Source organism: Gallinula chloropus (genome assembly GCF_964237585.1).
Source record: "Gallinula chloropus genome assembly, chromosome: 1".
Lineage (NCBI taxonomy): Eukaryota > Metazoa > Chordata > Aves > Gruiformes > Rallidae > Gallinula > Gallinula chloropus.
Window position 1 is genome coordinate 169,025,082 of NC_140085.1, and position 16,460 is coordinate 169,041,541.

At 40.8% G+C, this 16,460-nt stretch overlaps 1 protein-coding gene across 2 annotated transcripts in view; it reads left to right on the plus strand.

Moving 5' to 3' along the window:
- The window catches only part of TBC1D4 (TBC1 domain family member 4), a gene marked incomplete at its 5' end in the record, with an annotated part of 114,376 nt that overhangs the window by 85,520 nt on the left and 12,396 nt on the right, over positions 1-16,460 (plus strand). The window contains 4 exons of one of the 2 annotated variants that reach the window (XM_084268018.1): positions 1,344-1,493; positions 10,405-10,565; positions 11,459-11,668; positions 16,253-16,411. In XM_084268018.1, the coding sequence (XP_084124144.1) occupies positions 1,344-1,493; positions 10,405-10,565; positions 11,459-11,668; positions 16,253-16,411 (680 nt within the window). The remainder of the gene's footprint in view (positions 1-1,343; positions 1,494-10,404; positions 10,566-11,458; positions 11,669-16,252; positions 16,412-16,460) is intronic. The other variant, XM_084268019.1, reaches the window with a different exon arrangement.

Here is a 16,460-nt window from a genome sequence, read left to right on the forward strand (position 1 = left end):
GATTAAGGCCTCCACTGAACTGTGAGGCATGTCTGCTTTTCTCCAGAGCTTCCCTCGCTAACTTCTTTCCCCTTCCTTTTTGGAGACTTTCCAGCTGTTAACGTGTGGAACAGTTTCTTCAAGGCGTTCCTTCACTCAGTCAGAAGAGGTCCCCATAGTTCCTCGTGGTCCTCTTTGGGTTGTACTTACTTTCTCTGCCTCTGTCCTGGCTATCTGCACTAAGCAGCTGTGCAAACTCCAAAACCTTTACCAGATTCAATCCCAATTGAGCTATTTTTTTTCTGTTGAAGGAACATTGTCTCCAAACTACCCGTCTGTTTCAGTGCTTGGCTGCAGTTACGCTTTTTCTGGGCTCTTTCTAAAGATGGCTTTAATAATTTCTCACCTGTTTCATGTCTGGATTGTAATATCAGTGCGAATGCTGCACCGATGTGTAGAGAAAAGCAAAAAAGTTTATTCTGTTTAAGAGACTAGAAGAGTCGAAGGGTGAGAAACTAGCCTCAAAATAGCTTTGTTGCATTGTGTTTCTGAAGAGATAAATAATGTGTTTTTTACTGAGATAAAATTTGGTTGTTTTTCTTTCCACTGACCCTGTTGTATGCAAACAGGAAACCCTGACAGTTCAAACTGAAGGACTTGCTGACCTCACTTCTTTGTAAAAATTTTTAAGAAGTTGCTGATTATGTGGCATCATCAGCAGGTTTTCAATCAAAACAGTTTGTAACAACTTGTTCCTAGACTGGGATTTTTCTTTCTTTCCATCTGAGGTTCAATAAAAAAATCTTAAGTAAAAGAAACTGAATTATTTTTTATGTACACCCCCCCACACACTTTTTACTATTATAAAGTAATGTTGAACTGTGTAGATCTACCTATTTTGATTTAACCACTTCAAAACTATGTATACAAAATATTATATTGAAATATTATCTTCTTTCTAATGTGTTCTAGCAATACACATTATTTACAAAAGTAAGAGAAAACTGAAGGCAAGAAACAAAAGTGGTCCATGCTATTGGAAGCAGGTTTCTAAGGATATTTTCTGAATGTTTCAAAGATTCTTTTACGGATTTGCTTTGAAAGTAAAGCAAGCTAAGGAAATAAGGTGGTCTGCCTGTTCTGCAATGGCATTGAAAACTTTCTTAAAAGAAATCAGCAGTAACAGCAAAATCAATATCATCAGGGAAACTGCCCAGTAGTGCACTTGGTGCATTTTATCTTCTGGGAAGCAACGGTTCCTGTAAACCAAGATGAGGTACTTGACCACTGTCTTTAATCTGGATGTTGTATTATATCCAAATCCATGCTGACCCATCTGCTATGTTCTCTTGTTGCCTGCACAGTCCTATTGTCGGGGTTCGGCGCGCTCTCAATGAGAGTGAATCTGCATCATCTGGTCTCCCCTCCTCTGTCTCTGCCCCTTCTTTCCTGAAAAGCTTTTACCAGGGCTCAGGAAGGTTGCTCCAACACTCAGAAAGTGACCTCTCCAAGAGGTGAGAGCGTTCTCTCCTACCTAGCTCTTCAGTGCTACCAGCTTAACAAGAGGATTCCCAGTGCAATGCAGCACATGGGATCTCTCCCACACTGCTTTGTGCTCCTGCTGTTCTAACAGACTTCCTAAGTACTTGATGCAAATGGGGGGAGCAGGCTTTTGGCCAAAAAAAGCCTGTTAAAAATAGAGGCTCGTCTGCTGACACCTAGTAGCTGCAACCTATTTTTGTTGCAGCGTTGCAAATCTGCTGTGTTGGTCTGTCACTTGGAATGCAGTGTTCTTTACAAGCAGCACGCCAATTTTAATGCTTCCTCTGCTGAATGCAAACCAGCATGTTGTGCTGTGATCACTGGCATGTTAAAGTAAGAAAAGAGCAGTGTGAAGAGTGTGCAGTGCTGATGTGGGATGCCTGTGCATGAGGAAGGGGAAACATGAATTTAACTGAGTGATACTAGCTGTGAGATGATATACAGGGAGAATGGGCAAATAACTTCCTTCTGAAGAGGAGTGGGGAGGAAGCAAAAAGACAAGAAGGGGCTTTCTGATATCAGTGTGAAAGGCTGCATCTGAATGGAAGTCATACTTCTTTTTACTCTAAGAATAGGCTTCTCTTCAAGAGGGTGCTTGAGGAAACTGTATGTGGGTTATTTTTTTGAAGTAAGCTTGTAGTGAGTAAGGTGGAGCCACACCTTTGAACTTCATGATGTTTTTTTACCAGTTGGACCTTTTATTTCTCTCCTGTCAATAACAACTCCTTTCTTCCTTTGTTGGTCTGTTCTTGTTCACTGAACTATACTTTTGTTTCTGGTGCTTCTTATCTCCAAATGTGAATTTCCCCTAATTTTTCCCAACAGAAACATGCAGATTTGTAGCAGGTGCTTTTGTGACTGTTTCTCCTTGGAAAAATAACAGTAGATTGCATTCTTAACAAAACCAAGTGTTGATGGAATGGGGATTTGGAGTGTGTTAGGTCTCTAATACATGGGGAATTCAGTCGTTAAGAGATGGGTGTGGAAGTTTTTCTGGGGTGCCTAAAGAAATGTTTTCACTTTGTGGAGTGCAGTCTCATTAAACACAGATTAGTTTGTCATCTCCATTTAGGGCAGGCTGTAAGGAATTACATAAGTATCCAAACAAATGTGAAGGGCAGTTGACCTAAAGGTATCTTTAAGGTTCAGTTTGGATTAGTCATCTCTAGTAATATATAGATTAGAATGCAAAGTACATATCGTCTCCTTAAGCACACTGTACCATACCTTGGTTTCATTGGCATTTAAAGTGTCTCTTTCTGGCCTCTAATCTGTAATCAACACACAGTAGGCAGCCCAGAACTGTAATGTGGACACACTTACAAAACACCTAGTGGGAAATTTCTATACCTTAGGTACTTCCAGCAGAAACAACTAGTGTGTAACTGACATAAGGTAAGGCACCCATACAGTAAGGTGGCTGCCTTAGTGGCAGGACCCCTACTGCATGCACCCACCTCCCCCTGCCCCGTCTCAATCCCACAGATTTTAAGTAGTAAATTGACTATATTAATTTTCTAATAGAAGGATCGTGTAATCATTACTTAATTTTCATACATCTTCCCAAAACCAGTGTTAGAAATATTTCACAGATTTGAAGAGGGTTAACATGAGTCACATGAAGATAACCTCACCTTTTTACCCAAGCACAAATGGATAAGGAATAAGCAGTGAATGTTTTTGAAATTTGAGAGGAAAACCTGACATGCCCACTGTAGATGTAAGGCTTTTAATATTGCCTGTTCAAAACCTTCTGCCCAGTAATAGTTACAACATAAGTGAATTGATGCCTAGATCTTCCATTCCCTACTACACAGTGGTAACTCTAGACTACATAGCAATTGAATTCTTAAAGCTGAAATTAAAGAAATCGGTGAGTGCACACCAGGATGTGCAGAGAAATGGCAAAAAATAACCCACCTCTTACAGACTACCTCTTATTTGTGTTCCAGTCTGACTTTGTTTCTGAGTTCCTTTCAGTTAGCAGACTTGGTCCAAGCTGAACCAATGCCTAGGTCAGTTTGTACAGGCAAAATCTCATTAAACCTAGCTTTCTGGATTTGGGGAATGTGTGTTGAGTATTGTACTAAAACGGTACTTTTAAGCTAATTCCAAGCTGAAATTTCTGAGATAATACTCCTCTGAAATCAGTTATGCACACGAGTCAAAATACCATGTTTCATTATAATGGAGTTTTGAACTGTAAGGTAGGGAGATCTTCAAATTAGGGCTAATGCCTAGAAGAGCACCCTATTTCTACTCAGGTTTCGTAGTATACAGGTTTCTGGTACCATTTAATCTTGAATTTGTGTGAAAACTCTTGTGAAAATGGGACCTCGTTAGCTGTAGATCTTGCTGGGAGCAACTGGGCTTGAATTGTCATTGTAAGGAAATTGCAGTAGCAAGGGTCAAGTGTTGGCATCTACTTGGGTTTATGACATGAGTACAACAAATATAGTGAGAAAGAAGTGCTGAATGAGCAAGTCTGATGTGATAGTGACTGAGGTTATCCAAACTGTTACTCGAACTGGCTAATGAAGAATGAAATATGTTGTCCAACTGATGGTGGCTGATGCTTTTTAAACTTTCCCTGATTTAGCTTGCAAATGTGGCCTGTGCTATCAGATTTATGAATGAGAGGAAGTTCAAACTTTTACAGTGTGGTTTTCCTTGTGGGTTGGTTTGTAGGTTTGTATCTCTGTGTGTTTTGTTTTTATAGCTTTGGCTATTTATCACAAAGAAGACCATCTTCTGTCCTAATAGGCTCAATGCAAGATTTTCTTAGCATCATATCATGTGAGAGTATGTTAGGTTGAAATGGAGCACAGTGTGGCAGTCCTTTACAATCCAAAGACTATATAAGCTGTTTTAACTGTTAGGAACCCTAATTAAAACTTCGGCGTGTTTTTCTTTTCAAGAATAATCATGCTTTCTACGCATTCATGAAGTGTATCCTCCCTAACCACATTGCACTGGAGAAAAGGTCTTTATAGCCTGACTTCTAATGTCATGATGCTGCAAGGCAGCTTTTCTTGGTGTTCTGGTGAACTCCAGTGTGCAGGAACAGAGCTGGTTTTTGTCAGAATTCATTTTAGAAAGATGTTTGTTTTGTAGCAGTCAGATGGGATTCGGCAAGTAACACCAAGCCAGGGTCATCTAGGAGTCAAAAAGCAGCTCTGCTTATTATATATGTGTCTTTATGTATTAGCTGCTGTATGAAAGGTTATCCTGATCCATGTTTACATCACATTGGGCCTTGGGTTTTGGAGATACAGTGGCTCTCACCTGATTGTAGACATCTTCATATCATCTAACCCGTGGAGGGAAGTTGGTGTTTCTGCAGCACAGTTCCTCTCATCCTAATGTGATTGTCTTCAGTATTCTGATATTTACAGAGCTGATCCTGCCTATTTATTGACCTTCCTTCCTGAACACTAATACAGCCAGTAGTGCCAGTCATTGGGAACATCTTCATTTAGAAAGCATGAATCGTGATAAAAATGTCTTGGCCTTCATTTATAAAGGAAGCCTGCTGGCATTTAAATGGCTGTGCTGGAGAAAACTAAGGGCAGGAGAAGATAATTATTCTCCAGATATATCTTTCCCCATAGTGAACTTACCTTTTTTAACTGATGTTTGTGGGGAGGCTGAGCTTTTTGGGTTTAATTCTAACGATTACTGCTGTGATGCTTTATGTGGAAGAGAGAAAACACCGATGTGTTTTCTGCTTTAAGGATTGAATAGTATAGTAATGTTGGATATCAAGTGCAGTATTATTAATTGGTGCTTTCAGAGTGTTTTAATGGCATTGTCTGTTTGTCTAGAGAGAAGTCTAGGGTGGAAATGGTCCAGATAATCTTCACTTTGGACAAGCATGTGAACACAAAGTAAGCATAAGGATTTTAAAAAAAATCCTGCCAATGTAGAAGTAAACAGACAGGGATTTGAGAGCATAATCTGTTTTTAAACTGTAATTTCTGTAAGTTCTGGAATTTATGGTTTTTATTCAATGTCTGCTCTTGAAAGCTAGGCTGAGGGAAGAACCTGGTTGGTTGATATAAAGCAGCACTTTTAAAAAATGGGACAGCCTTCACCATAGGTTTGACCAGCCCACACTGTTCATTGTATTGTTATACCAGGCTGCTTTTTTTAAAAAACAACTTTATTTCTCATGAAGAAGGTAAAATACTTGGGAATGCTGTTTAAACAAAATCGCAGAAAGTAATTATTCAGCATAAAAATATACAACATGAGTGAGAGAACCAATAGAGAGATGTAAACTGACTGGAACTCGTTTTTCTTCCTCCCAAGGGAAGGATTACTTCATGTATTAAGCTTGCATACAAGCTTCTGCTGGTTTTAAGTCCCAGGAGTTGAAATAATAGCTGTTTTTATATACTTGATTCTGGGGGATTTTGTACCATCTCGGCCTCCAGATTTCAAAATAGGTCGAATTGATTCAACTGCTACTTAGACCAATCAAGAGAAGAAGTTGAAATGAAAGTGAACTGGGGAAAAATGAACAGCAGCAGTATTTATTCTCAAGTCACTTGGCTTGCATGGGCTTGAGTGCAAAATAATTCAGATAAGCATTCAGTAAGTAGTTCACAAGAAATGGGATAGCTTTGTGGGTTTTTGGTGGGGTTTTTTTGAGAATCAGTCACTTGGAGCACTTTAAAGAACAGTTTGAGGAAGAGATTTAGGTAATTGAAATGAAGCAACGAGCCTATTTGTAGTTTGAACAAATTTTTGGATTTCTTCCTTTTGGGATTCTTCTTTTTTTCTTTTTTCTTTTTTTTCTTTCTCTTTCTTCTCCAAGATAACTGTCTCATTTTCCTACTATGCATTATTTGATAGAATAGTGAATGGGATGATGTTTTGGTGACGCTGAGTTGCAGTTACATGAGGTAAAAAGCTTAAATAATAAGTCCTCTGTACTCTTGAGTATTTGGCTTATTGCTTAAAGATGAAAGTACAGACTGAAATGTTTGAGGCATATTGAATTTATGGCTTTTCACTTTTTGTTGCATATAGGCTGATGAATGCATTTTGGCTTTGGTGTTGTGTTAGGAACATAAGCTAAGTAGCCTTATGGAGAACCATTATTCTTTGAACTGTGATGCATTTGTCTTAAATATTGAGTGTCACACTGTTACCATTTTCCAGAGCTGTGTGGGAGGCATAATAAGCAATTAAAATGGGAACAGTAGGTAAAATAAATTGGAAATACTCCATTCTGTGGAATTTCTTTATTGAACTCTTTGGCTTTACCTTTTCATATGCCTGTTTCACCAAGCTGAAATAGTGTGATGTAGAAGCTGCAACATAATCTAGTTGTCACTTTCTTAAATAAAAGTTAAAAAAAAATCAGTTCTTGCAGTCATGTCGTAGTTTGCAGTTCAGTTCTTAAATATCTCTTCTGTAGTAGGGTTTTATATACTGACATGTCTTAATTTGCTGCACATTGACTCTGGTGCATTTAATTTTGCCTAGTTTTTGGTAGGTTGCAGCAGGACAGGAACTCTGGATGACCCTAGAAATACTCATCCTCTGCCTTGCCACAGTGTCTAGGCTCTACAAACCGTAGAGCAGCTATACATTGAGTTGGAGGTAACAACTCTTTTCTCAAAATGGAAAACATCATTAAAAACTGGAATCGATGATTGGACTATTTCTATTAGTTGACCTTGCAACGTGTTTCTCCTGTAGATGTTTAAGCATGTGCCTTGTCAGAAGAATTTAAAAGAATTTTAAAGAATTTTTCCCATAAGTATTTGAGGTTGGGTATTAGTGCCCTGCCTGGAAAATTGTGAAAATACCTGTTTCCTCAGGTTGAGAAGCAGTTAAAACTCTGCTCTGTTTCTCAGTGGCAATGAGTGAAGTCTATTTTAGAAGTTGTTATTGTTTCAGAGTTACTTTTGCTCTTAGGCTCTCTGCTCATGTTGATAAAACTCCCTGTTTTGCACGGAAAGAGTAACTGCTGGTCAGACACCAGCATTTTCCTTTACCCCCAGTCTGTTTAGATGAACTGTCAGGGGCGTCGCAGGCCTTTCTGAGCAGAACACCAACCTGCCTTACTTAAAATCCACAGCTAGTCTTGTAAATACGACCAAGAGGGAAGCCAGGCAGTTAGGTTTAGGGATAAGAGGGTAAAATCTAGGGAATAAATATTGTGCAACTCCTGATTCAAGGTAGGGAATACGTAATTGGGTTAATCTGTCTTTTGCTCCAGCCTTCTGAACCATCTAACCGCAGGACAGAAGACACTACCATTTTACTCTTGTCTTCTTCCTGTTTTGCCTCTGTAGGGTATTGTTTCACACCTTCAGATCTGATCTTGAGATAGGACCTGTCTGTTTACCTTGAAAAAAGGAAAGCTTCTTTGCTCCTTTCCAGCCTCCCTTTCCTAAATCTTGATGTTTCCAGAGGTGCCCTTGCCTTCCATTGAATATGGCAAGGAGTGAATGTACGACACTTTAAAAAAGCTTTCATCTAATCACTCATCAGGCAGCTCTCTGTAAGAGGAGGTGATTAATATTAGTTACTTAAAATGCCAGGGGAAGTTAGAAGGGAGGGTTTAACAACGGAAGCAGAGGTCCTCAGAACTGCATGATGCAATTTCATGAGGTAGCACATGTGACTAGTCCATTCTACTGTAAACTCTGCAATTCAAATGATGTAAGCAGCCTTGTTTCATACCCTGAAATAACCACCCTCTGACTTTTCATATAAATTGAATGCTATTCCTCGGTCTGTGTGCAAGTTTAGGGGCACACCAGCTGAATGTAGATTTTTTTTTTTTTTGTGTGTAGCACTATAAAGGACGTTTTCATTCCCTTATTATGTAGCATTCATTTGGTAAGCCTTGGGATGACTCAGTTCTTGTGTCCTAACACATGATATGGAAGACTGGAAATAGCAAGAAGCAGTTTCATCACAAGCTGTTTATAGAAACATGAGTTACTGGTATATCCAAGTTCAGTACCTGATTTCCATGAGTTGCTGGGCTGCAATACCTTTGGAAAACAGCATCTCTGGTATCTAAGCTAGTTTTGCAGTCTGTGTTTGGCTTGCACAGGCAGCTGTTGCCTCATCACCGAAGACTGTGTGAGAGGCCCCATCGCCAAAGGCTGTGTAAGAGTTAGTCAGATAAGATTGTCACAGGATCTCCTGTTGCTGTGTTGGTTAGTGCAACATGGGGCTCTACTGAGACTGCCTACTGATGGTGTGATGCATAGGGAACTGAGGCGCTGTAGAAACTACATCAGGAGTAGAGAATAATTCTGACTATGTGTTATCCAGGGCTTCCAGCCCGTAGTGCTGTTCTTCATGAAGAGCAGGGGTGGTGCCTAATGCCTGGGTAATTTGACTTCAAAACACGATTATTTCTCTGTCAGGATGTGGAAGCAGGATCCAATACCTGTGTATGATAGTCTAGTTTGCTCACCAAGGCTTACCTGTGTCAAGGAGCTGTTGTAGATCATGAGCGTAGGCACAGCTTTGGCCACCAAGAAGACAAATTCTAGCTCAGTGGTTTACCATTCAGCACGGAGTATTTGGTATGGGAAGTGCTGACTGAGATGGTGTCGCTGGTAGACTGGTGTAGCTTAAACTTCTTAGTCTGCTTCCCTTGCAGATCTCTCCTTCTGTGCAAGTCAGATGTGGGGAGACAGACTGCAACTGGCAAACTGTGATCACCTGCAACTGACTTACCAGTGAAAACGTAGTGCTGGGCTTTCTTTCCATCTGGCTCATTTTAGTGACTGTGCAGTGTGGCATGGAAATTCTTCACAGGATGAAGGTTTGAGTGTAGCTACTGCTGTGAAGATACAGCAGTTTTCCCTGTGATGAAGATAAAGCTGCAGACACAGCTGTCTTCCCAAGAAGCCTGTAGTTGTGTGTCACGCTGTTGATGTGGTGTGGAAGGATTTGTAGCAGTTAATCGATGTTCCCTTTGCTGTACAAGATCTGTGCACCTGCTTTACTGCCACAAATGCAAATCGCTGAAATATTTTTTGAAAGTGGCTCAAGTACTTATGAAAGCTAAATGTCCTTTTCTCTGGCAGCAGTCCATAGAGAGGAGTGCCTGGTTTCCTTTTAAAATGACCTCCCAGAGAAGCTTCCCTCTATCCTCTCCTTGCCTCTTCCAGAAACATAAGCTACTACTAAACATAACTCTATAAATATACTTCTAAACTGCAACCAGGGAGGAGCATTGCAGCTTCTCTTAGGTCATTGTGGTAGGAACTGAACCTGCCTGCTGTTTGCAAAAGCTCTGTCTCTTCAGCTGGAGATGCTGATGGAACATGAGGACGTCTCGCCCAGTTTGTGCAAGTGAAGCGTCCCCTTCTTGAGGCGTAGGAAGGAGGCTGCATGAGAAGGCCAGAACATTGCCTCTGATTAAATACTCACTTGTGAGCTCACCATGCCATTTAAAAGGGCGCTAAATGGAGTGCTGTGCTCTGCTAAAGCAACATGTGTGCTTTTAGGGGTGGTGCACCAGATCTCCCCCGTAATGTATGGCAAAACAAACCCCACTACTGTCTATTTTAGAGACTACAGATGACCACATTTTCCTCTTAGCTTTTCAGAAAGTTTAGCTTTTATCCTGAGCATTCAGCTGAGCCCTCTGTGGATGCTATGAATTCCAACCTGGTGGTACATAGTGCAAACTCCATAGCACCACATCACAAGAAAACAATTGGGCACTTCTGTATTCAGGGTGAAGCTCACACACAGAACACTTTTTCTTCTAAAGCTTCTCAGCAAATCCTCCTGCAGGTCTGGTTATATGTTAGACAGATAGTAAGTGTTATTTGTAATTTTGTTCTCCCTCCAAAGATGACTGACTTTGATCCCATCTGCTTTTTTTCTTTCCTTCAGTGATGGGGAGGGAAAGAAAAGAACGTCAACCATCTGCAACAGTGAATCTCTAAATGCTGTGGGGGCCACGCTCACACCTCGCCGCATCTCCTGGCGGCGGAGAATATTCCTGCAGGTAGCTTCACCTATGAATAAATCTCCTTCCAAGATGCAGCATCCAGGTCTGTGTGTGCTTTTAAAGAAAATAAACAAGCAGTTGTTACTGAACAGTTATTACTATAGTGACCTGCAACATAGGAAAATAGGAAAGGGAGAAGGGAGTCAGCTTGATCCGATGTACTCGCTAGAACCTCCTAGAGGTCACTTGTGCTCAGTTGACTTTAAGTCTTTGTTGCTTTGAACAGAGGATTCTGTCATCAAGGTCAAATGAATTGCAATCTGCCATGGCTGCGCTGGTAGCAACCAAATTAAGAAGTGCCTCTTGCTGACACAGATATCCTCTTTAACAGTTAGCAAATTTTTACCCTAGCCTTCGTATATAATAGCAGTGTCTGCAGAAAATGGTACATTTTCTACACATAGCACCTGTTGAGTGTGCTAATAATTCTTAGAGCTTTAGGTTGTTTAAGGTAGAAACCTCTGAAATACCTGAAAACCTGCTCTGTTGATAAAGTCAGTTGGTGGAACTCTAAGCCATATGTAAATGACAAGCTCTGTATTTAATGACCATCAAGTGCTTTAGCACTGCCTGTAGTGTAGCATAGCAGATGGAAGAAGTTACTTTTGGTATAGGGCCTGTGGTAAATCACAGAAGTAAACAATCTTGGCTGTAAAGGCGACTTCACAGATAAATGCTTCTTCGTAACTCTAGAAGGAACTAGCAGGGGAAGGGGTTGAAAAAGTGGGTGGCCCTTTATATAGCTTTATTCCATTTAAATATAATTTTGTTTAATTTAAATAAAACATTTAAAAATAGTCCTCTGCTGTTGAATTGCATTTTCTCTGTCTTTGGGATCAGGACCTTACTGCTGAATGTGGAAGACAGCTATTTTATTTCTGCTGTGACATATCAATCAGTCTGAGTTTCCTGTAATAGCTTTCTGATTCTTTGCAGATGGTCATGATGGAAGTGAACTGTTACCATTATCCCCTCTTGCTCCGCCTCTGGAAGAGGACCCTCTTGTTCTGGTATTGCAAAATGAGGATGGTCCAGATAAAGCTGGAGAGAGGAAAAACTCAGAAGAACTACAAAGTCTGTGGAGAAAAGCCATCCATCAGCAAATTCTCTTACTTCGAATGGAGAAAGAAAACCAGAAGCTGGAAGGTTAGCTATTTAGAAAATACCCCTAAGAACTATTACAGATTCTGTTGCCTGAAGCTGAAAATTGTACTGGTGTTGGCCACCTCAAATAGACATGTGGCTCTGTAACTCTGGTTAACAGTGCTAGGGAAAAGATGTGTTTGGCTAGTCCTATCTCACAGTCTACCAGGTTCTCTTTCTACTTGACAGCTCTTAATGAGTCACCTTCATTAAAGAGGAAGGTGATAACTTTTCCTTTTTTAGTGCATGTTAGATGAAGGTTGCTACAGTCTGTGTTCCAGCTGACTAAGTCTAAGAATTCTAATGTGAACTGGAGTCAGGAGACAGATGCCATGTGAATGCTTAGGTATGGCAAACCTTAACCCTCTATATCTCCTTTCAGTCCTTTACAGTGCATGGCATTTCTTTCTAGGCTGTCTGTCCTTCATTAACCACATCACAACAGTGGTTTATAAATCACAGAATCCAAATATGATTTTTCAGCCACTGTCTCTGGAGGATGTCACAAAGTGGTTGGTTTTTTTTCAGAAGATTAGCAATGTTCACTGAAAATTGAGAGCTGTTACTGAAGCTGGCCATGTTATTTGTCAGATGCCTGAGCTTCTGGCCAAGATATTTTGACTGGTCAAGACTCGTACACATAAAAGATACAATGCAATGCCTATCCTGGCATTTAGAAGTTCTTCAGTATAATAGCTTTCATGCCAGTTGAAAATTCAAATGTCCTCTCTGCAATTGCTGTCCTCTCTGCAATTGCTGTCCTCTTCTCCTGTATGGTGTATAACCTCATTATATGGTAGTCTGATTCTTCAAACAAAGCACAATGAGCTTGTTACGGTCAGTTAACTTTTTTTCCTTTATTTATGATGCTTACTGAGAAGGCAGGGAGAGGAAATAAAACTGGAAGGAAGGAAATCTTTCCATTTTCCTACAAGCATACATCCTTGAATGTATCCTTGAATATCATCCTTCTACGCATGTAGCATATTTCTCAGTGCACTCTCTCTATATTTTGTCTCCCTGTTGACACACACTTCTGTGGAAACTTCTAGATTCATAAGGAACAGCTAAAGAGAAGTATATTTTAAGTTCAGCCAAAATCTTAAATTATTGTTTTAGCAAGCAGTTAGTGTCCTGTTGTGGGATGGGGAAGCTGGATGTCTTCTGCAGTAACTAATTTCATACTGGCTTTCTCTCCAGTAGCATAAGCTGCTGAGGAACAAACTCTTTTCTGTACCTGCCCTGCGTGGCTGAATGTTAAATCAGTCCAGTTGCTGAAGACTCAGTTATAAGTTATTTCTGTTCTGTAAAACAGGTTTGTAGAAAGTAAGTTCTGCCTGTGTGATCATCTGTGATGAAAACAGGAGTGTCAGCACTGGAGACTCCAAACTGGCATTCACCTGCAGCCCACATCTTGGTTTGTGCTCCAAGGAGCATCTCTCTATTCCTGTGTGCGGGTTCATAAGTGCTGCTACTGAAGCTGGTGCTCTGGCTGGCTAGAATTAATCATCTCATTTTCCAGGGGTGGAGAGCAAACTGTCTTAACACCTATCTCTAGGCTTTCTTCCTGTGGGCTGCTGTAACACAGGCTGTTTTGCAGACAGGACAGGTGCAGAACTGGTACGTTCCAAACAAGTGCAGGCTCAGGCAGTAGTTGGCATCCCAGCATACAGTTAAATGTAGATCTCAAGGACAGCAAATTTATTAATAGACATGCAGCCATTTCTCTACTTGAAGCCAGGTTCCTAGCTGTGAATTTATTCAGCTGCATATGACAGGTTTAAGACAGGAATTGCTGTGGGGTTGTTTTTAGTGGCTTTTGGTTAATGTTTTGTTGATTTTTTTAAATTTTTTTTTTAATTTACAAAATATTAATAGAATCTCTTTTCCTATTCCTTTTGCTGTCGAGGAGACTTGAATACTATTAGCTCTTTGTTTTACAGAAGGTAAGTCCTGTGAATTGCACAAACTTGCTCTTTTTTTTTTCTTTTTTCTGAGATGCTAAAAGCTCCTTTTTTCCAGTAGCTCACCTAGAAACACTGCAAAAAGTAGCAGGCCACCTAGCACTGGAGAGGAAGAACATTTACAGGGACGGTACAAGTAACTAAGGCTGGCATTGCATGTAGGGCAAGTACAAACAGTCCAGCCTGCTTCCTTCTTCCAATCCCTGCAATTCTGTGATTCTGTTTCAATTGTCTGTGGAGACAGGACAAGGGGCAGTGGCTTCAAGCTGGAACATGCAAGGTTCCACACCAGTATGGGGAGGAACTTTTTCACAATGAGGGTGATAGCACTGGCACAGGCTGCCCAGGTGGGTTGTGGAGTCTCCATCTCTGGGATATTCAAGACCTGTCTGGACACCCACCAGTGTGATATGTCCTAGGGAACCTGCTTTGGCAGGGGGGTTGGACCCGATGATCTCTGGAGGTCCCTTCCAACCCCTGCGATTCTGTGGTTCTGCTGACTTTCACTAGGGTTAGCAGCAGAGCAAAGTATCTTTCAGTGAACAATAACCTGTGCACTTAATCCTGGAGTTCATTGTCACATTGAAATAGGTTACTGCTGTCTTGAACCTGTGCACACTGCTTATGAGAGTGAGCGTGAACATTCTCAGATGAAACCGTACAGCAGTAGGGTATCATTTAAAACACTCCCAGTTGGACTGCAAATTCTTGTGATGGGATCACATTTTTATGGAAGTATACTGCACCTTACATAATAGCTGTTTCTGCAAAGCTGCTGTAGTCTTGAATAGATACGGTCTCAGAGGCGTAATGTACATCTTTTGGAAATAATTTATTACCTATATTTTTGGAGTGGGCTAGGCAATGATCCTGTGGATTCACACGGTATCTGCTGTGTCCAAAGTGAGATGATTTGGCAAAGGAATTGATTGACTTGTTTTGCAGGTTGTATACAAACATGAGCAGGAGTTTGCTTCCACCTAGAGATGATGTAGGGAGGGTGGGTATATCTGTAAGAGGAAGGGATCTGCTTCAAGGAGCAAGTACTGCACACAGATCAAAGCAAATACGGGATAAATTCAGTTGCAGCTATCAGAGGTCATGTTGTGAAGGCCAACAGCATCCTGGCTTGTAGCAGGAATAGCATAATCAGCAGAATCAGAGAGGTGACTGTCCCCCTGTACTCAGCTCTGGTGAGGCCACACCTCGAGTACTGGTTACAGTTTTGAGCCACTCACTACAAGAAAGACATTGAGGCCCTGGAGTGTGTCTAGAGAAGAGCAATTTGTTGCTCTGGTGAAGGGTCTGGACACAACTCTTAGGAGGAGTGGCTGAGAGAACTGGCACTGTTCAGTCTGGGGAAGAGGAGGCTCAGCGGAGACCTTATTGCTCTCTGCACCTACCTGAAAGGAGGTTGTGGTGAGCTGGGGGTCAGCCTCTTCTCACAGATAAGCAGGAATAAGACAAGAGGGAACGGCTGCAAGTTGTGCCAGGGGAGGTTCAGGTTAGAAATGAGGAGAAATTTCTCAGGAAGAGTGGTTGGGCATTGGAACGGGTTGCCCAGGGAGGTGGTGGAGTCACCGTCCCTCAGGGTGTTTGAGGAGAGTTTGGATGAGGTACGTAGGGACATGGTTTAGTTGGTAATATAGGTGGTAGGGGGAGAGTTGGACTAGATGATCTTGGAGGTCTTTTCCAACCTTAATGATTCTATGAAATGTACAATTCAAACCAATGATAAGTAAACCTATCTCTATGAATTAAGGCACATTCAGGTCTTGATTCCAGTGTTTTGTACCAGTAGTATGGAAATTGAAGTGTTTTTCTGCATGGATGTAATGTATAACAAAATAACCATGATTAATTTTTTAGCAATGGAAATGAAAGCTGCTCCTCCATGAAATTCCAGAGTAACAATGCAGCTTTATTTCAGAAATAGTGAGTCCTCTGGAATAAATAGTTTGTGCCAGGAAGTCCTGTGCAGCAAATCTTCTAAATTTACTGCAGCATTTCAGTCCTTCAGCACAGAAGTACCTTTCTGGATGTGGTTCATGTTGGTTCATTCTGCTTACTTCTAGTCAGCCTGATGATACCAGGTAACAGGGCCAAGAGCTCTTATCACTCTCAAGGACATGTAAAAACTGGAACCAGCGTGACAGACTTGGTATTAGAAGACTTGCCTAGCTTGCTTGCCTAAATCTCTTATATAAACATTCATGTGTCTGGGACTTTCCATACTAAAACAATGAAATGTTCAATATAAACAAGAGGGAAATGATCAAAGGTGTTTTTGCAGTTGAAAGAAGCAGCAGATGTGGTGAAGTCAACTCTGTTGAGTGGGTTTTTCTTCTTGCCCCAAGCCTTAAAAAATGTTTTCATATACTTCATGAATTACTAATGTTCATGGCCCAGTGCTAGAAGTTAAGTTGTTACCTGCAGCATCTCATAACGAAAGACTGGCCCCATTTCAGCTGTTAACTGATGAATTATGGAAGGTGTATTTATCTCTAGTGAGATTATCAGATAGATATATCTAACTTAAATGGGGTTTGCCTATCTGGTGTCTCTTGTAACTTTCTGATGTTCTGCTTCTCTGTGTGCTCTTCCTTTGTGTTCTGTGTTCTAGCAAGCAGAGATGAGCTCCAATCAAGAAAAGTAAAACTGGACTATGAAGAAGTTGGTACATGTCAGAAAGATGCCATCAATGTTTGGGATAAGAAGTTACTAAACTGCAGAGCCAAAATCCGATGTGACATGGAAGATATTCATTCCACTTTGAAAGAAGGTATTTATGTAGGAGGCTTACAAACTACAAAGTCTGAAGATTTATTGTC